This window comes from Podarcis raffonei, chromosome 7, assembly GCF_027172205.1.
Source record: "Podarcis raffonei isolate rPodRaf1 chromosome 7, rPodRaf1.pri, whole genome shotgun sequence".
Classification (NCBI taxonomy): domain Eukaryota; kingdom Metazoa; phylum Chordata; class Lepidosauria; order Squamata; family Lacertidae; genus Podarcis; species Podarcis raffonei.
Window position 1 is genome coordinate 34,500,876 of NC_070608.1, and position 20,317 is coordinate 34,521,192.

General features: G+C 41.6%; 1 protein-coding gene across 11 annotated transcripts in view; it reads right to left on the minus strand.

Moving 5' to 3' along the window:
• Window positions 1-20,317, minus strand: part of CSPP1 (centrosome and spindle pole associated protein 1) — a 58,243-nt gene that overhangs the window by 6,774 nt on the left and 31,152 nt on the right. For 6 of the 11 annotated variants that reach the window (XM_053395959.1, XM_053395952.1, XM_053395960.1 and 3 more), the window contains 15 exons: window positions 19,574-19,695; window positions 19,124-19,205; window positions 18,037-18,157; window positions 17,768-17,915; window positions 16,696-16,848; window positions 14,642-14,754; window positions 13,204-13,353; window positions 12,497-12,625; window positions 9,803-9,907; window positions 8,635-8,695; window positions 8,392-8,515; window positions 7,261-7,406; window positions 3,572-3,706; window positions 2,497-2,552; window positions 1,876-1,927 (listed from right to left, as the gene is read on the minus strand). In XM_053395959.1, the coding sequence (XP_053251934.1) occupies window positions 1,876-1,927; window positions 2,497-2,552; window positions 3,572-3,706; window positions 7,261-7,406; window positions 8,392-8,515; window positions 8,635-8,695; window positions 9,803-9,907; window positions 12,497-12,625; window positions 13,204-13,353; window positions 14,642-14,754; window positions 16,696-16,848; window positions 17,768-17,915; window positions 18,037-18,157; window positions 19,124-19,205; window positions 19,574-19,695 (1,697 nt within the window). Of the gene's footprint in view, window positions 1-1,875; window positions 1,928-2,496; window positions 2,553-3,571; window positions 3,707-5,823; window positions 5,867-7,260; window positions 7,407-8,391; window positions 8,516-8,634; window positions 8,696-9,802; window positions 9,908-12,496; window positions 12,626-13,203; window positions 13,354-14,641; window positions 14,755-16,695; window positions 16,849-17,767; window positions 17,916-18,036; window positions 18,158-19,123; window positions 19,206-19,573; window positions 19,696-20,317 lie in introns of those variants that run through there. The other 5 variants (XM_053395963.1, XM_053395962.1, XM_053395954.1 and 2 more) reach the window with 4 other exon arrangements.

The following is a 20,317-nucleotide window of genomic DNA, read 5'->3' on the forward strand; positions in this document are numbered from 1 at the left end:
TGTCTAAATGAAATATACAGGGAAAGTTTAACTCTGAAGTGGAACTCATGCCCTGTTTGTGCATTTCCAAGAAGTATCTAGCTGGCCACTACTGGCAACAGTGAAGCTGCTTTAGATTTCCAAACAGACTAAGTATGTGAGCATGTGTGCAACTATTCCAGAATAGCTAAATAAACCCTGTAAATAAAACATGTATACCGTTATGCTCTGATTAATTTTGTTCCATATATCCTACATAATACAGAAGCAGCAATAAAACATTGGGGTTCCTTTGTTTTATATTTTCTTTTTTCTGTTTTTTTTTTTGCAAAGCAGCTACATTTTGGGAAGATAGCAAGTTTTGTCAACAGGACTGAATTAGCGCCCAAAACAAATCCTACCTATGTCTATTTTCATATGTACACATCATTTGTGTTATTTAAATCAGTGTTTCCCAACCAGGGGCCATATGGTCCCCTGGGGGTCCAGGATACTCCAAGGGGGCCACAGGTGAAACTGGTGTAAATGGGGAGCCACAGCACGAGGCAAGGGGGCCACTGAGGGAAGTGAGAAGTGAAGGGGGGGGGAATCCTGATTGGCTGGCTATCCGCTTGGCCAATCACAAGCGGGTAAAGGGGTGGCCCACCAGGGCCTAATGCTCCTTTTTGCCATGGGCGTTTTGGTGGAGCAATCCTGGTTTGTTTCTGGAGGGCGACTGCGATTGCTGAGCCTTCCATTTTGACCAGTAGAGCCTGTGATCCACAATCCCCAGGTCACGTAAGTGCGGTGGTGGGATGGCAATCGGTAGGGCTGGGAAAGCCAGAGATGCTTCTTGCTACTGCCAGTACAATCCACCCCAGCACCTAGCGGATCAGGGTCTTCGGACATTGCCAAGGGATATAGGGCCCATTGGCAGTGGCAGCCTGGCTCTATAAGGTGCGGGGTGGAATCCACCCCAGTGCCTAGCCGAGTGGGGTAGTCTGGTGTTGCTGACTTGCATCCAATAATAACTAAGTGTCTCCTGAGAAGAAAGCCACAATGAATTCAGTGGGTCTTGGCTTACTCCCAGGTAAGGGTATGTGGGGCTATAGGAAGGAAACAAAGTCAGAAGGAAGCTGTGGTTGGGAAAACGGTGGGAGACATTGATTTAAATTTTCTGGAGAGTCTCATCTTGCATTAAGAGATGTGCTTTGAACCAGCATGGCACAGGCGACTAAAAGAAGGAGAAGGGAAAAATGCTTCAAATCTACACTTGGCCAGCAGAAAGCTACACATGGAAATATACACATGGAGACCCTCAATAAATCATTTATGGGGAGATTCTGTTCAGGCATCCTGGACCACATCCTACTCTCCAATATTATCCTCTCTCTCAGCAGACTAACTTCCAAATGGACTTGGGATTGTAGTCAACATAGTGCTAAGTAACTGCTTGTGCTTTCGGAAGTCATTTCACTCCCCTCTCCTCCTCTCATGTGCCCCCTAAACCTGTTCTGGAATTCCTCTAACCCTCTGGAGCAGATTTGGAAAAGGACCAGTTTGCCTGCTGTGCAAGCAAAATCGTGCTATTGTTCAGTTGAATACAGCCACCCCTTTTTCAACTACAGAAAACAGGTCATTGCACACCTGAAGCCCAGGTAACTTAAATATACAAATATGAGCAGGTCTCTCTACCACCTTCTCTACCTTTTAACCACCTTCAGCTTTTCAGAAATGTAGGAAGATGAACCCCCTTTGAACCATGTATACTAGTTTGGGATCGGATGAGCACTTACTACTGATGCCAATCCTGAACTGTACTTTTTCTGCAACCAAAGAATGAGCAACTCTTGGCAGCAGTCTGATCAAGCACAAGAATTATACAAGAAACAAGTGCCTCTGAAAAGATATACTCACCAATAAAAGCACTATCAGACTCTAAAAGTGAGTTTGACACATCGTCTCTGACCTACCAAAGAAAAGCAACAGGAAACTTGCTTCAGGTTTTTAAAAAACTAAAAACACATCTAGCTAAATGAACAAGAGTTGTGAATGTCGCCAGACTGGAAGTTATTAAATCTCTTTGTAACACAAGAAGATTCCCCAACTTTTCCAAAATTAGAACAGTGCAGTGTAAATGCTCAAGGTAGCAACAGCCTTTCAGAATGAATGACTACATTTCACGAGTGGGCTTGGCACTTGAATAACATTGGCGTTCATGTACTGAATACCTACTCTTGTTTCCTAATATAGACAACTGCTATACAAACATCGTATTAATGTATTTATGTAAACTTAAAAAACACACCTTTCCCTTTTATGAATATGTTTTTGTATTCATGAAAGGTAGGCTGGTACTGGAGGTACCGGTAACTTGCAGCTGACTTGAAGGTTTGGTTCTGGGGGTGAGCATCGCTTTAAGCCGGGATTTGAAAGAAGGAAGGGACCTGTTCCAGACGCAGGAATTAGTCTATGTACATTTGGCACTGTTCGCTACTTTGGAATAAAAACAAAGAAACCAGTTCCATTTCTGCTTACCATTCCTCTGTCTCTCGGTTTAAAGCCAGGCACAGGCTCATCAAAATCTAGGGCAGCTATTAAAGCAAAGGAAAGCAAGGATGAAAACAAGATTAAGAACAAAGAGCGTTAATGGTACAAAAGCATAATGCAGCACTTAAAATTCAGGGACTACAATAGCTGTGATCTTTATTAAAGCCATACATTTACTATCACACCAACAATAACAATAGCTGTTTTGCAGGAAAATGGCTACGGTAATAACCATAATTACAAAAATCAGATAAAAGGGGGGGATTCAGAAAATTGCAGAAGGAACAAAAACCGGATTCTTCACTATATTAAATATGTATTTACCAACTTACAACAACAAATAGATTCAAGGGTACACACACACTCTCAACAGTAATGCAATAAAACCAACTTTATTTTTCATTCCTGAGGCCCCAGCTCACATAAAAACATTGGCAGGTATTAGTATAGACCAATGAGTTAGGTAGTAATGATACACATACAAAACTCAGGACAATACAACAGGACCGGCCTAGATTTAGCTGACCTCCTGAACTACATGGTTTAACTTCTTTAAGTTGATTGCTTGAGGACTTACACTTTGTAACAGCAGTACCTGTGCATTATGGCATTCAGGCTTGCTCAAGACGTTTTGCAGTCTGAAGCAAGATGGTGCTCCTTCCATTCCACATACAGATGTGGTGAAATCTTACTGGCAACAGGGCAGCATAACAGAGGGCAGTAGGCTCACTTAGATGACACAGGGCAGAGATTGTGGCACACACAGCTGTGTCCTCCAACACTTCACTGCTCTCTGCATCTGCCTGAGGAAGCCTAATGAGTGGATGAGTCCTTTGGGTCAAACTAGGCAAGTCATTTATGGGTGTGTCCCCCTCCTTGTAAAAAACAGCCATAGTAGGGACCTGATTTGGCTTGGGATTACCTTTGTATTATATGCAGGAAAACACACTCAATCTAGCACCAAATGCAGAGTAAGTCTCCTACTAAAGGTCACCACATCCATTTGAGGAAGACATTCCATAAAAAGACACCCTCAGTTTTGATCAAATCCGCCCTAGCTTACCTTCTGCATTTTTCCTCAGTTTTTTAAGTTTCTTGTTCTGCTCTCTTAGCAATGCTTGCTGCTGAATGTCCAGGGCGTCATTAGTCGTGGGAGGATCAGGATACATATATCGTGTTTCTACCCGTGTGTCCGACTCTGTTACATAAAAAAAGAACACAATTCGCATACCATGAATGGGCCTTCCAGGGTGGTATTGGGAGAGATCTACTTAGAACAGCAATGGGGAGTCTGTGGCCATCATCCCTGGCCACTGGTCACCCTGGCTAGGGCTGCCGAGTGTGGGGAGTCCAACAACAGCTGGAGGGCCACAGGTTCTCCAATCCAGACTTGAATCCTTGATTATGTTCTCTCCTCTCTGGGGGAACCTATGTTCTTTTCTCAGGGAACACCCACTTTGCTATATGAATCTAAGGGTGGGCCGACAACCAGAAAGGAAGTTGATGTTTAATCCAGGAGGAAGGATGTTCTGACAAAAACGGAACTTGAAGGCACCTTCTGAGGAAGCATGAGGTCCAACTTATAATTTCTTGTGAATGTGGAGGCTGAAAACAATGCAGCCACAATGCTGACTTCTGTGGACAAGGCTACTTTTGCTCAGTGAAACAACCAGGTTATTCGTAGTGGGGTGGTAATAGGCTAGAGCAGTGGTTTTCAACCAGTGTGCCATGGCACCCTGGGGCCCTTGAATGGTCAGAGATGTTGCGGGCAACACTGGTCTCTCTTTCCTTCCCTCCCTCTTATCTGATGCCCTCTTGCATCTCTGCCTCCCAAAGCTTTGCCTAGCTGTTTGTTGCAGCAGCCCTGACTACAAGCTCCGCAGACAAACGGTGCCTCTGGGGCTGGTCGGTGGATGTTTCCTAGGCCCCTATGGGGCAGCGTGAGGAGGTACCTCTTTTGGGGCTGGGGGGGCAGCTCAGAGAGCAGTAGTGACAGCCCAAGGAGAGGGGAGAGGAGACTGAGGGAACACTCCACAAGGGAGGGTGTTTGGAAAAGGGTGAGAGGCTGCCAAGGGAGTCATGGACTCAAAAAGGTTGAAATCCTCTGGGCTAGAGCTATGCAGGCTTTGATCCACCAGGCTGCAGTGCAACTAGAAGCCTTGTTCCCTTAGGGATGTTGGAGGCTACTGAAATGTCTGTGTCTCTATCCTTTGGATGTAGATTTCTTTAGTGCCCTTCCAATGCCTCTCTTATAGGCAAAGGTACTTGTTGACTGAAAGGGTGCTGGGGTCCAACACACCTTCTGAAATATCAGGAGTGGTCCTGCATACTTCTGCTCTGGAATGGAATACTGGCAGGTCTGGAGTCTTTATGCGCTCTCTTATGATGGGGAGAAGCAAAGGGGGAGAATATCTAGAGCGCTGCTGCATTTAGAACTGCCTTAGATTTTAGTTCCTTGGGAATATTAAATAAATAAATAATAGTAGTTGTTGTTATATGTATGTGTTTATTTATTTATTTATTTATTTATACATACATACATACATACATACATACATACCCACCCCGCCCATCTGGCTGGGTTTTCCCAGCCACTCTGGGCGGGTTCCAGCAAAATATTAAAATACAATAATTCATCAAATATTAAAAGCTTCCCTAAACAGGGCTGCCTTCAAATGTCTTCTAAAAGTCAGATAAAGGTAAAGGGACCCCTGACCATTGGGTCCAGTCGTGGCCGAATCTGGGGTTGCGGCGCTCATCTCGCTTTATTGGCCAACGGAGCCGGCGTACAGCTTCCGGGTCATGTGGCCAGCATGACTAAGCCGCTTCTGGCGAACCAGAGCAGCGCATGGGAATGGCGTTTACCTTGCCGCCAGAGTGGTACCTATTTATCTACTTGCACTTTGACGTGCTTTTGAACTGCTAGGTTGGCAGGAGCAGGGACCGAGCAACGGGAGCTCACCCCGTTGTGGGGATTCGAACCGCCGACCTTCTGATCGGCAAGCCCTAGGCTCTGTGGTTTAACCCACAGCACCACCCACGTCCCTAAAAGTCAGATAGTTGTTTATAATAATAATAATAACAATAATTTATTATTTATACCCCGCCCATCTGGCTGGGTTTCCCCAGCCATTCTGGGTGACTTCCAACAAAATACTAAAATACAATAGTCTATTAAACATTAAAAGTTTATGGGAGGGCATTCCACAGGGCGGGCACCAGTACTGAGAAGGCCCTCTGCCTGGTTCCCTGTACATTGGCTTCTCGCAGTGAGGGAAGCGCCAGAAGGCCCTTGGAGCTGGACCTGTGTCCAGGCAGAATGATGGGGGTGGTCTCCCTTAAGGCTTTGCATGCTCTTCTTTGTAAAAAGGAGGGGTAGGGAGAGAGAAAGAGATTGGATAAGTCAATTCTCTGTGTTGCCGAAAGGAGAAAAATGAATTATTACTATCAGAATCATTTCCCCTCTCTTTTTCTGATTCATACATGTTATTGTCTGGTGCCGTCTGGTGGCCAATTTGGATATTGCTTGCAGTTTCAGAAACAGCTGTGTGCCTTTTTTCTGCCCAGAGGTAGGAAGGACTTCCAAAGGATTGGTCTCCACTGAGTGGACTTGCCCAGAGCCAGACAAAGTGGATGGTCTGTTTGTGCCATCCCAGTAGGTTCCCCACCCCCTTCTAGCAATGACAGAGAGTAGTGGGTGGAAGAGCTCAATGCTGGAACCTATCTAAGCATACAGCAGGGTGAGGAATGGGGGGGGGAGGTTTTGGTGACAGCGATCCTTTTTTGCAGGATTCTTACATATTGAATTGCTATGCTTTAAGGTTTGCCACTGATAGCCATGGCACAGCAAACTGGCAAAGAGAAGTCCGGCAGATCAAGAAAGGCAAACAGCGGGGGGGTGGGGGGGACAAGACTGAACCAAGGTGGCTGAGGAGGAAGATAGAAACAGAACAGTTAACCAGAGCTCAGAGGAGAGGAAGAGGACACCTGCTTTGTGGTTAAATTGAAGGAAGAGTCAGAGGAGAAAGAGAATAACCAAATCTTCCAAGTCACGTGTAAGTGGGGAAATTAGGCAATACAACCCTTTAAGTGAAATTAGGCAATATGACCCTTTAAGTGAATGTTTCCCACACCAATCTGAGAACAACATTTACAAGTCTCACGATATCCTTTCTCATAAAATATTATCAAATATATATAAAAATAGTGATCAGAACATGCTCTAGTTTCTTTGAAATGATGAAAAAGTGTTTTCTTATTTAACCTGGAAAAAGAGTGCTATGGATAATATACACACGGTCCTTTCTACACAATGATTATTTGTGGGAGAGGATTTGCATATACTGATTGTGGTTTTGGTTTTTTTTTTTTGGTTTTTTTTGTTTGTTTGTTTTTGCTGTCTGTTGGGTAAGACTAAATCATAATTCAACATGTTCTTAAAAGATATTCAAATGCCGGACGTATTCTGATTTAGATGTACACTGAACCAGCAAAAGTCTAATTGCTTGAGCATGCTCAGTGGGCATGGGATATTGACTGATAGTTGGTGGGAGGGGTGTGGAATGGGGCAGGAAACCAAGGGAGGAGGAATAGTATCCTTGAAGAGTGCTGTGATTAGCTAGAATCCTGAACAGAAAATATGTTGCAGGTCCCACTTGTGTGCCCCAAGCAAATTAAGCAGTTTCCTTTCATTAGAATCCCTCCCTTTAAAACTGAGGAAGTGTCCCGTCGTAAGAAAGACAACAGACTAACCTTTGTATTTAAGTTCATTAAACTCCCGGATATTCTGAACGTTGATAGGATCAGCGACATCTTTTGATGACGGTCGTCTGACTGGAGCTTGCATACGAAGCCTAGCCATCTCAAATACATCCATGTTGTATTTATCTTTCCTCCTGCTAAAAATAACCAAAACCATGCTTAGAAAACTAACCTCAGAATGATGTAGGTTCATTTATAAACAAAATGGAAATAAAGATTAGAGAATTGTTGAGACATCTGATTCAGACTGGAGTTTAGAAGCCAACCAGGAAAGAAATGCAGAAGCCCAGTTGAGAAAGCACACTAGTTACAGAGTCAGATAAAACCACAGGGAAGGGACAGGCAACGTGATCTATACTAGTACTTTGGACAGAGACAGTAAAGTTTCTGCCCATTATGCCAAAAGTATGCTAAATGCATAACTAAGCTGGACCAAACTTTGAGAGATGAAACAACTAACAAAAACTTTTATGACCCAACACTTACTAAATGCTACATCACAGTCCTAACATTTGCTTAACTTCATATTCCTTAGAGAACCCTCAAACCTTTCTGGATACAATAGGTTAAGAAAGGAACTCAGAATAAACCATGTGCATCCCCAAAGGGCCATTAACTAAGGATGACTAGAGTCACGAGTAGCTTTAAGGCGAGAACAAAGTCCTTAGTCTTAGGCTCTCTTGTGCCTCATCAACAGATTTGTGGATCTAAGACCTGGTGCAAGGAAAACTCATTGCAATGAAGCATTGGCACTGTGGCTTTAGTGTGGATGAGAAAGTCTTATGAGTCCATCCCAGAGCCCACTGCTTCTAACATGAGCTTCATCCTAACTCTTGCACCAGGAAAGAGGCTATAGGGAGATTCCACTAAAGGATTATTCTGCAATTTTCTCCTTGCACTTCAACAGCTGCAGGAGGTGCCAGGATCAGACCACCAGGGTATAACTTACAGAGGTGTGTAAAGCAACAAAGGGCAGCACAGCCAAAGCCCCTTGTCACTCCTTCCACTGGCAATTTTTAATTCCAGGGGAGCATCTTTAATATTTGCTCAATTACGTATTACCTGCCCAAGAGAAATTGCAAACTTTACAAAACGCCTAAGTATAGACTGAAAAACACTCACCCTTTTGCTGGCATGTCATCGTCATCACTGTGGACTTTCAACAACTCTTCCTGGAGTCGCCGCTCCTCACTGCGAAGCTGCTTCCTCATCTCTGACAGCTCACTTATTACATTCTTCTTTTCTTCTGCAATTCAGTATAGTAACAAAACAAAATGGTTCAGAATACCCAAGGAAGCATTTTTCTTGGCCGAAAATCACAGCCAAAGAAGTGACATATTCATTCATGGCATACAGATTTCTTACCATAGGCACGTAGCTGGTTTCTTCTAGCTGGAACTGGAGGAGATGGGATTCTGGGAACATCCTAGTAAAACATTAACATATAAATTGTACTAAAAATGACTGCATCAATAGAATGGAAGCAGTAACTATGTATGGCTCGTTTTCATTCAGTCTAAGAAACAAACATTCACAAGCTCAAGGAAGAGGTTCAGTTTTCTCATAATAGACATTGACATACCACATGGCAAACTGCTTTTGAGACCAAAAGGAGTTTCAAAAGCAGTCTCTGTGCACCGTAAGCACCTAGGTGTGATGCAGGAGAGCAATGACTGAATATGGAAAAAGCATTATGGGTTAAACAAGGCTGCAATTTTGTTGTTGTTGTTGTTACAGTGCATATCATGGGCTGGTATGGCACAGGGCATGGATCCATTTACCAGGCACCCCTCCATCTACTGGCTGATTTATCACCTAGTCTATTTGCTGGAGTCAAGTTCTCAAGGCCACCGTGCTCTGCTCCTGTGGGTCCAGCCTGCAACCTGGGTATGAGGCAACTGGCCCCAGCCCAAAGCTGGAAGTGCCCCCACCCCCTTATGAGAGTCCCACGTAAGCTATGTATCCTGCCCAATGCCTTCCCTCACAAAAGGCAAAAACCTTGCAGGGGTAGGCCAGTTATAACTACGAATAACATTTCTCTCCAGCCCTGCCAACCAGGGGCCAACAAATGTCCGGAGAAAGAGAACGTACACCAAGAGAAGGAGGGAGGGTGGGGAAGATGGCAATGGCTGGAGATGCAGCCTGGGCTCTTATTTGTAGCTCAGACAACAGATCCAGGGGGGAAAGTCTTTCCTCCAAGGTTGCACCCTGAGTCCCACCCCCAGGAACCAATGCATAGCCACTATTGGCTTCTTGGAATGGGTCCTGTCCAGGCCACGGTGCAGCCGCATCAACCAACTGCATCTTTTCCCTGGCCTCTGGCACCCAAAGCAGCCCTGGTGGCTGGGGAGTAGACTATTCAAAGAGAAAGGAAAGTACAAAATGACAAAATCATCAGAAGGTTGCCAAGATATTAGATGTCAACTGATAATGGTGGTATTTTTCCTCCATCAAAACATCCCCTGGGGTTTGTCATGATGCAAAGTGCCAGAAATACATTCACGGATTATATTTGAATAAAAGGCAAACATACATGTGTATAGTAAGACATACGGCTCTCCACTAAAAGAGCCCTTTCTTCTTTTACGACAGCTTTATTCTGAGGAGATGGAATGAGAGGAGAAGGTTGTCTAGAAATCTGGAAAAAATGGAGAGGAGTGAGAAGATTAAAATTTCCTGCTTAAATAGCAACTCAAAAGTATTCATATACCGAAGAAAGTCTTTCATCTGACATAATAAGCTTTGTCAGCATCTTTTTCCAAAAGCAAAGCCCACTTGGCTAATCTTTTAGGAATCTATGGCTACAAAGAGAGGGGTACTGGGAAATTAAAGAACGAAATGCACAGGAAATGCAGGGAAAAGCAAGCTTGCCCATTTACCCTAAAATCATATAGATAGATAGATGATAGATAGATAGATAGATAGATAGACAGACAGATAGATAAAGTTAAAAGTCATTTTAACTCTGATGTTTAAATTCTCTGTTGCTGCTAACGATAAGGACTCTAACTTCAGTTGATTAGGAACCTCAATTGACTCAGCCGCACAGATATTTTTGGGAAGGTTTATGAATATTCCAACGACGCATAAGTTTTTTTTTAATTAATATTGAATACACAAAGTCTATGGGATATGTACAGTGATGTACCATTGGAGGAAAGAGGTTCAGCAAAGTAGTAGGCAGCATAATCAAAGAGCTTGTCCCTTTTTTAAATCTTACAGTGTGGGTGGGGGGCGACTGCGAGGAACAGAAAGGAAATCAGATACTGACGGTATTGCAAAAGATATACACAGGTTTTTCTCTCCACATGTAATATCTGCTTAGCGTATATAGATTTATCTTATCTTTCTCTTTATAGGATGAAGCTATTTCACATTATGTAATAAATACAGGCCCTTTTAGAGTTCAGTTTTGTACCCTTGGAAGAAAAGGGGTCATAATTGCTATGGGAGGCCCCACCCACGCACCTTCCATATGTTGGTCAGAGCATATCCAGGTCCTCACATATAAACTCCAACCATGCAGTCTGTAAACCCCATCTTTCCATTGTACTGAACACAGAGGACTCTAAGCATGTCATGTGTTCTGACCAGGGGCAGGTCCTACACATCCAATCCAATCCATTACCATGCAAAACTAACTGAATGCTTGTACAGTATTTTTGAATGTTACCATTGAAGAGCTAATCTGAAAAGCTGAAATTCAGCAAATTAAAATATTAATCTTGATATGATATATCTTGGATAAAAATAATCTAGGTTATGACAGCCTAGAAATTTATCTCATTAGGCTTGGTGTGGATTAGATGGAAGGAGCTAGTGAAATGAAATTTGCATGTCCTTAACTGTCATTTTAAGAAACAGGCCTAGCCAGATATGGATGCTCAATACCTTAGTCAGGTGGACTGTAGACCCCTCTGGAAAGCTGTGTCTGTTGAGGGTGCTCATGACACGACCCCCCCTACTCCTCACAGTTCCACCACCAAAGAACAGAAGCATTAGAAGAACTCAAAGTTCAAATGGTTGCTTTGAACTCATGAGCCTTTGGTGTCTAATTCTTTTGAATTCAAGCTATAAAAGGAGTGTACTTCATTATATACATATGGAATATTTACGGTTCTTACAACAGTTTCCTAAATTCATGAAAATTTTAAAAGATGAAATGCTAGTAATATGAAAGAAGAGGTTTTCTGCATAAATGAAAATACTGTAACAGTGGTCGTTGAAGAGATGCCTCAATACAACACAAAACAAACTAAACAGTAATGGGTATCAGTCATCAATGTACAGTCATAGCATGTGGGAGGCAGAAAATAGCAGTATGTTCAAGTTAATAACCAAACTAAAAAGATGTAGGACTTACATGAAGACTAGGTTTCTCCCAGTATGAATTGATAAAGGGGAAAAATATAAACCAATCAGTATCAAAATATCTTTCCATCCCCACCATGCATCAACCTATGTCGCTTCGTAAGTTTATCAGTCAAAGCCAAGTACCATGCCCTGTCATGCTACTTGAGGATAATATATACAAAAAAAGTATCAGGTGTTATAATGATTGTAATACAACAATCGTTGTATTTTACTTAGTTCAGCAAATTAAAGTGCAACGTGCAAATCAAAGCCTGGAGATACTTATAGACATACAGTCAACTAGTGGCACAACTCAGCCAATAATGTATATAGTAATAGTGTCATAGCACAGTTGAAACAAGCAAATAGTTCTACAGTTAGTTATCTACAAGAAGCACAAAGTCCTGTAAGTGGGAACAGTTGCAAGAAAGGCTTCTTCGCATGGCCATATGTAGAGGCAGGGGTCATACGTAAATAGTAGTCGCAGACGAGTACCTCCTCACTGTCCCACAGCAAAAGTAGTACAATAGATCAGAAGACCTGTACTCCGGATGCTAAGCTGTGCCTGTGATGATCTTATATTCTTGGTGTATCGTGTTGAGTGTATAGTATTATGGACTGATTAAGCTGTTGTGATTCCCCAACTAGGAGGCACTTTTGCTCATACAGAAGTTCACTCTTCCTCTCCCCCTCAGTCTACAGCTCCTCCACCCCTCAAAAAGTCATTCTGGAGGTTCCACACACACACCTAGAACCCATTTTTATGAGAACTGTAGACCTGGGGAAGGAGGAGAAAAAAATTACCCTCCTCAATTCCAAGCCAACAAGGAAAGAATTTATGAAATATGATCACCTTTTCTTCTCCAACCATTACCTGTCTTTCATTTTCACTATTCTGCTGGAGCTGTTTATCCAGCCTTTCTTCCTCTTCCGCCCTTTTTCTCTCCCCCTCTTTTCTTCTTTCTTCAGCTAATCGATACAGTTCTTCATTTTTTAATCTTTGCTATGAAGATAAAAAAAATGTGATGTTGCAAAAAGCAAAAAAACAAATTGCAAACTTTGACTGCAATTTGAAAAATACAGAGACTATAAAGTTCTTTTTCACCTAAAAATCAGAAGCAATCACATGACTGCACTAGAGGTGCATCTGCAAAAGTTGCCCTAACACTGCAGTGAATGTATACAGGTGGTGTATACAGACAGAGAACATGCACAATTGAAAAGAGCTTAACACTCAGAATGTCCTTCTTAGAAATGTGCCCCACTGAAATCAGTAAGCCTTGCTTTAATCCCTTTGTGAGATTTCAGTATAATTTGTGGGGTGAATAATAATGAACAAATAAACATAATCCTCTCAGTCACTAGTTAACTAGTAAGTCCTGAAGGAAGAAGTGAGTATCTGGTGTACAATGAAGGATGATTACTTTCAGCAATTCTCTCCTTGACATCTTTTAGTATTCTGATTATTACACTGAGTCTTTTTTTTTAATGAGATTTCACAAGAATTTACTCTATTCCAGGGGCACCTGATTCTCTTTAAGGGAGGAAACCTATCACATCTATAGAAGTCAGATACCACACCTCTTCTTCTCTCCTTCGTTTCCTCTCTATTTCCTCGTCATATTCTCTCTGTATTTTAGCCCTCTGCTCAGCTAGCCTTTTTTCTTCCCTTTCTTCTTCAAGTCTTCGTTTTTCACGCTCTTCCTCTTCTCGTTTTCTTTTCTCCTCAATCTACGAAGGAAAAGACCAAATATTTATCGGCCAGAAAGAGCAGCTAATAATATTCAAGCCTTTACAGAGATTATAACATCTATTTTAAGATCTGCATCATGGCTATAAGTGGAAGTCTACCCATCTCTGCCCACGCACAGATAAAGGAAAGTCTTCCATCCATTACAATATTTTGCTTTGAGTCTTATTTAATAACCACAGATTGCCTTGATACCATCTACCAGACAGACTTATGCACCTCCCCCTTTCTATACAGGATGCCACCTTCTCAAGCCACAGGGAGCCCCAGCTGAAAAAGTGTCTTGGCCCCAGTCGACAAAGCATCAAGGCAAGTTAAGAAGACATGCAGGGAGAAGGAAAGTAACATCCACTTATTTAAAACTTATCCGACCAATAAGGGCACAGTAAGATGACTATGTGCTAGGAGCCAAATCCTGTAAGAACTTATCTCAGGAGCTAAATTCTAGGGGTAGGATGTCTGTAGAAACCTGGTGTTCAGCACTATCCTAGAATAAAAGCTTGAGAGGACATAGTAAACTAGACTAAAATTTCTAGTTTTGGAGAGGGGATAAAAAGGAAATTTCACTATATATATATATATACACACACACACACACAGTTCCACACAACACAGATCTAGCTAGTTAGAGTCAGCTTAGTTTTAAAAGGTTTAGGCTTAGCCTTCTGTAAAAACATCCACTCCAAGCTGTTTTCCTTGGTTATAAAGGTTAGACTGTTCTAGTGAAAAAAAGACTCAGTGGAGTATTGTTTTGCTTGTGTTGCTTCCTACTGCAACACTAAATTTTGCAGTATGAAGTTCTCCCATGCAAGGTTCCTGACAGCCAAGCCCTTTTCTATGTTATTCTGTTTCCACACATACCAGGGGCAAGGGGACTTCCTCTCTACCCCTCTTGGCATTCAGGTTGGTGGGCACAAAGCATGCTCAAGCCCAGCCCCTGCTCCACCCCTGCCTCCACACTCAAATTTCCTTCTAAAAATTGGGTTTGTTTCGCAGATTTGGGGTTTTCCCCAAGCCTGACAATACTGGCTTTGTATGTGCAAGTGATGCTCGTTTGGCTATATAAAAGAATCAGCTTTCGGATAATGGATTCATTATAAACATACAGAATACTCGTGTGTGTGTGTGTGTGTGTGTGTGTGTGTGTGTGTGTGTTTAAAGCCATGAGCAGCACCGCTTTGCAAAATCTTTAAAATTTATTTTCATTAATACAGGTTTGCTAAATTAGAAAAATATTCTATTTCACTTAATACTGATATACACACTCACCTGGAAACGAAGAAAGTTCTTGTACGATTCTTGCCGCCTAAGCTGCTCCGGTGTTGGTGTTTCACCAAAAATGTTACCACGAGCAAATGGGGATGTTTGTGTATATGTGAAACCTATTTTTAAAAAAGAAATACAGTTTGCAAACATTGTTAAACCTGTTATCTCACAGAAGATTTCAAACTCATGTTTGATATCTTGCTTTAAAGAATACTATAACGCTGGCGACATTAACCCAATGAAACTTGCCTTCGCAACATGTGAAACTCCCAACATAGCCAGTCAGCAAGTGCTGTAGCGTGAGAACAGCAAAACCTAAAACGCCTGAATTATCTGAGCTTAAAAATGAAAGAAAAAGGAAACAGCATTTGGTCCACCGGGAGTAAATTAAAATCATGTACAGTGGTACCTCTGGTTACGAACTTAATTCGTTCCAGAGTTCCATTCTTAATGCGAAACCATTCTAAACCTGAGGCGTGCTTTCTCTAATAGGCCCTCCCGCTGCACGTTTGCCTCTGGTGCGCAATTTCCTTTCTCATCCTGGGGCAAAGTTCGCAACCCAGAGCAACTACTTCCGGGTTAGTGGAGTTTGTATCCTGAAGCGTTTGTAACCCAAGGTACCACTGTACAGCAGTTTCCAGATCCTTGAAAGAAACTCTTTCCCCTATTCTCCTTGCCTACACATGTGGACATGCAGGCTGTGGAACAGGCCACTGGGGGAATGGGAGGTCAATGAATACTTAAAGCACTCTCTATCAAAGCACAAATGACTTGCACCAGGCTATGTGCATGAAGCAAAGGGCATGGGGACATGTGACATGTGTGCAGATCTCCCATTCCCCTTCTGAGCCTTCTGCTCAGTCTGTGCACACATCTCTGTACAGGTGTAGGCAATGAAATGGTGGAAACTGGTTCCTTTGAGCTTGTGGGAATTCTCTGAATTTGTGCACTATGTCCATGGTGTTTTAAGCTATAAAAAAAAGTTTGCAATATTTTTCAGTTTATTAATATTTTAAAAAAGAACTATTTGCATGGGGAAAATGCATCTGATAACCCCACATGCAAGAGTAATCTCAGTATTTGATTTCTGAATTCCCCCTTAATTCTACTTTAAAAATACATTTGTAAATTTAGAAAGTAATTCTATTACAAAACTGAAAATCCTGGCATCCGCCTCCAAGCACTTCCATGTGGTTGACAAAACAAGAAAATATAACAATTAGGTTATGTTTCTTCTCTCTAACCCAAAAAATGCATTTAAACATACTATATACCTTGCCATGCTCCATGCTTGTGAACACTGATGTATAATCCCATGTTTTAAAATAGTTTTCATTGTGACCAACTAGTAAGTAAAAATATAAAATACCCATGGGCGATCAAACTGCATGCATTGCATTGGAGATATCTGCACACCAGACTACTTAGCACTAGCTTTCTGGATCGCAGCTACAATGTACCGTATATTATGATTGGGTTGCAAGTACTCAATATATAGGTGGACATAATCAAGCTCTAACTATCTTATTCCCAAATAGTATTTTCTTGAGCATTTTTTTACCTCTTTAAAAGAGCTCCTTCTTAATTGTCACTAACTAAAAACCAAGTCAAGAATGAAACTTTTTTTTTGAAGACTGCTGCTTCTTTTCTTCCTTGCAGAATATTGGAACTTGAACACTGGTATTCAGATGCAAAAGGAGAAGGAGAGAAGGGGACAACACTAATAGGGAATAATTTGCGCATGACCCAGTGATTATAATGCATACTGGGGAGCTTCCGGTTCTCTTTCTTCATTTGATGGTGGACACCGTGTAAATGCGCACAGAACCCCTTGGGCATGCACAGAGTGCTTTCACAATGGGGAACAGGAATACAAAAATATTTATCAGTGCAACCATACAAACAGTTTCTAGTACTGCTAACTAAACCACGTTCAAGAGGATTCAAGGAAACATACAGGATTGTCTTCAGTGGAAAGTACAGCATAGGAAGAATGTACAGTCATTCATCAGGGACACAACACACATTCGCAACTGAAAATATGGTATTATTTAAACCTGCTATTTTATTTGAAGATTCATCTGTATTCTCAAGTCTTGGGGAGGCCAAACTTAGGTCAACAGATACTATAGCCCTTTTATCTTCATATACTCGTGCCTCTGGATTATGATATGCATCTTCATTTTGCTTGTGCATCATATTCAAGTCAGCTGAAGAAAAGGGGGAAACAGCCATGTATAATATTTTATTCCAACATGAGGTATGTTTATGACACAGTTCCAAGCCAAGAAATGTTTTTCCAGAGCTGCAGTTAAGAGGAAATACAAAGGCCACAATCCAAGATAAGAGCTGCATGCGCTGTGTAGTGTGTGCTTTATGTAAAAGCTCACTAAAAATCCAAAACAATCTGTCATGATCCATTTATTATTATTAATTATTATTATTATTATTAAAGAAGATGTTAGCACTACGTTTAAGCCATAAGTGGAAGGTCTCAGAACTCTAATGTATTGATGCATTGAGGTTTTCTGCCGTTTGCCTAACAGAGTTGTCTCCAGATTTATCATCTCTTCACTTGCAAATTATTTATGCTACAGCTGGCAAATATCAACTACCATTCTGATTAAAATGTATTTAATAAAAACAATAAAAATTCCAAACTACTAGCAGGAGAGCCACAGTATTTTAAAGATTTAAAAAATCTAGCCATAATTAGATGTTTATCCTTTATCAATATAAAACAAGAAGCAGACTCAATTATGAGACTGGCAAACATGTTTAAGAATGACTCTAAAAAGCTCTGTGTGGGAGGAAGACTCTGTACTCATAAGCCTGTCTTCAGTGTATTACAGTATTTTCTCCTCCATTATACGTCTTCCTTTTATTCCAAATGCCACCTCTTGCTACATTTTGCCAAAAATATCATCCTTGTAAGTGCAGCTCCCACTAAAAGAAGCAAAACTACTGTTTGACTGTCTAAATAAACAGAGCTGATTTCTTCCATGCTGTAAATTCGCTGTAGTACATCCATTTTACTCTCCTGCCAAGTGTCATTTGTTTCTCAACAAATATAAATATAGACATAAAGATAGATAAAGTAAAAAGAAAATCCCCTGATTTCAAACATACTTATGAGGTTTCCTTTTTTATCTCTGAGAGGAGCGCCGCCACCTCCTTTGCCCCAAGGATTGTACGTTCTCATTTCAGCTTCTAATTTGGCCTCATACCGTTCCTTTTCTTCCTTCTCTTGCCTGCGACGTTCTTCTCTTTCCCTTATCTGCAAAAAAGTATCAGAATTTGGTGTGACATGTCTCATTAACACGATAAAAATTAATATTGAATTCAATGTAAGTCTAAGCACTTACAAACAAATTTCCAAACAAATTTCAGCTTCTCACCTGTTGTTGTAATTCTTGCTGATAAGCTAAAGTAGCCTCTTTTGAGGTCTTTGGTTTTTCTTCGGGAAACATACCCAGACCTTTTGGCCTGTCATTTGCAATTCTTGTTCCGATTTTACTTCTGCATTCAAAAGAGTAAAAACGTAATGTGTTTTTAAAGAAAACCTAAGCGTGTTACTAATTGAAATCTGTCTTTCTCAGGTGATACTTTATTGGTTTTCACTACACTGTTAATTTATGATCTAAAAAGCAGTTTCAGTTTTGCAGTTACATTCAGAAAGCTGGCAAATTTTCCACAATTCCATTTCAAAATCAAATAGCAAAACAGGTAAGAGGAGCAACTCCAGAATAGGCCCTACAAAATATATTCCAAGACAACAACACACATTAACATGGCAAAGAACTTATAAGCCACTTACTCTCAGCAGCTAGCAGTGCCTCTAACCAGACACTGGAGGGGCCTATCGGGAGTGTCCAGGGACAACTGGTCTCAAACTGTATGGGAAACCGCCCTATTAAAAAAACTAACCAGCAAACTGAAACTATCATGGGACAAACCAAAGAGAATGCTTGTATCCTTATGTGGTCCCCCCTTTATCGCATATACAAGCCAAGAAGACAATGACCGATCTTTCCTGACAACATAAAAATCAATATGGCTAACAACACCCATTTCCCACAAATAAAACACACTGCTACCAATCAACTGCCACCAACCCTACCTTGGGCCCTTTGACCTCTTGTTCTGCCAACAAAAATAAGACACCTGTCCAAGTGACACTGACATAAAAGCTCCACTCATATATGCAAAAATGAAAGTTTAATGTCTCCTTCACCTTCCCCCTCTCCTAAATGTCTCTCTCTCTACTTTCTTCCCTTCCCCCCCCCCAACCCCACACGGTCTTCAACAAAAAATGTCTCAAGCTGATTGTGCTTGATTTGTATGAAGGATGCTACAATATAAAAACAGAGACACTGAATGTACTTTTGTTACTTATAGAAAATCTGTCAATAAAAACATCTTTTTAAAACTCACATTCCCAAATAAAGAGCCAAACAATGCTAAACTAATCTTATCGATACTTACGCAGTCATAGGAGGAGGTCTGTTAACAGTATCTACAGGTGGAGGGGCAGATGAAGGCTGCATCCCTGTTACACCTGGGCCATCTAAAACAATCAAGACATCCAAAACTTAAATCTAGTGTTTTACAGTCTGGACAGTTATTTTAATATGTTATTTTATTATCTGAAGAACATAAAATGCTGGCATGTCAAGAAGCTTGGCCAGCCAGTAATGTAAAGATGCATTTATTTATAGAAATATTTCTATAGCACCATATCATAAAATATGAAGGTAGTGTAAACAGCTAAAACATAAACATGATTATTATTATTTTAAAAACTGAATTTAATGGATTAATATGACTGGCTATCATTCTTACTAATAGGAAACTGAGCTGGTGAGTGCCGTCTGAGGCAATAACCTCCAGAGAGTGTATTACTATAGTTCTACACCACTTGGTTAATCAACTTACAATATGCAAGGCTGGGGTCCAAAGGGTTCCTGGCACCATAGTAGAAGTATGCATCGTCATATGGAGTTCTGTAGTTATCAATCAGAATTGGTGGTGGAGGTGGAGGCGGTAACGGTGCAATCCTAAATCCAAACAAAATGACAGCGTGTTTTAAAGGGGGCTTTTTGAAGCATGCCTCACCATGAGAGAAGACAAAGTGTGAACAAAAATATCTGGCCATTTTTTCCATGCAGGAATTCTGTCACTTGATCATAGAATCTTAAGTTGGAAGCGTCCCAAGGGGAATGCAGTCTGACCCCCTGCAATTAAGGAGTCAGTTAATGCTTCTCACTGATAGTAACATGCCAACTTCGTTCTAATCACTGCCCCCTTTTGATGGTTGGTAAAGTGCACTGCTTCAGAATACCTAGGCTTATCACAAGGCAAAACGTACTTATGTCTGATTTATGTGCTTCTAGGATGCGGGTGGCGCTGTGGGCTAAACCACAGAGCCTAGGACTTGCCGATCAGAAGGTCGGCAGTTCGAATCCCCGCTACGGGCTGAGCTCCTGTTGCTCAGTCCCTGCTCCTGCCAACCTAGCAGTTCAAAAGCACATCAAAGTGCAAGTAGGGGACCATCGGCTGGGTGAGGACTGTAGGGCCTGCTCCATTCCAGGGCCTTTTCCAACTGGCCCAGGGGGCGTGGCCCAGGCCCTCTCTCCCAGCTATAAAGGGACTCCTGCTGCAGTGAGGCCTCGGACCATC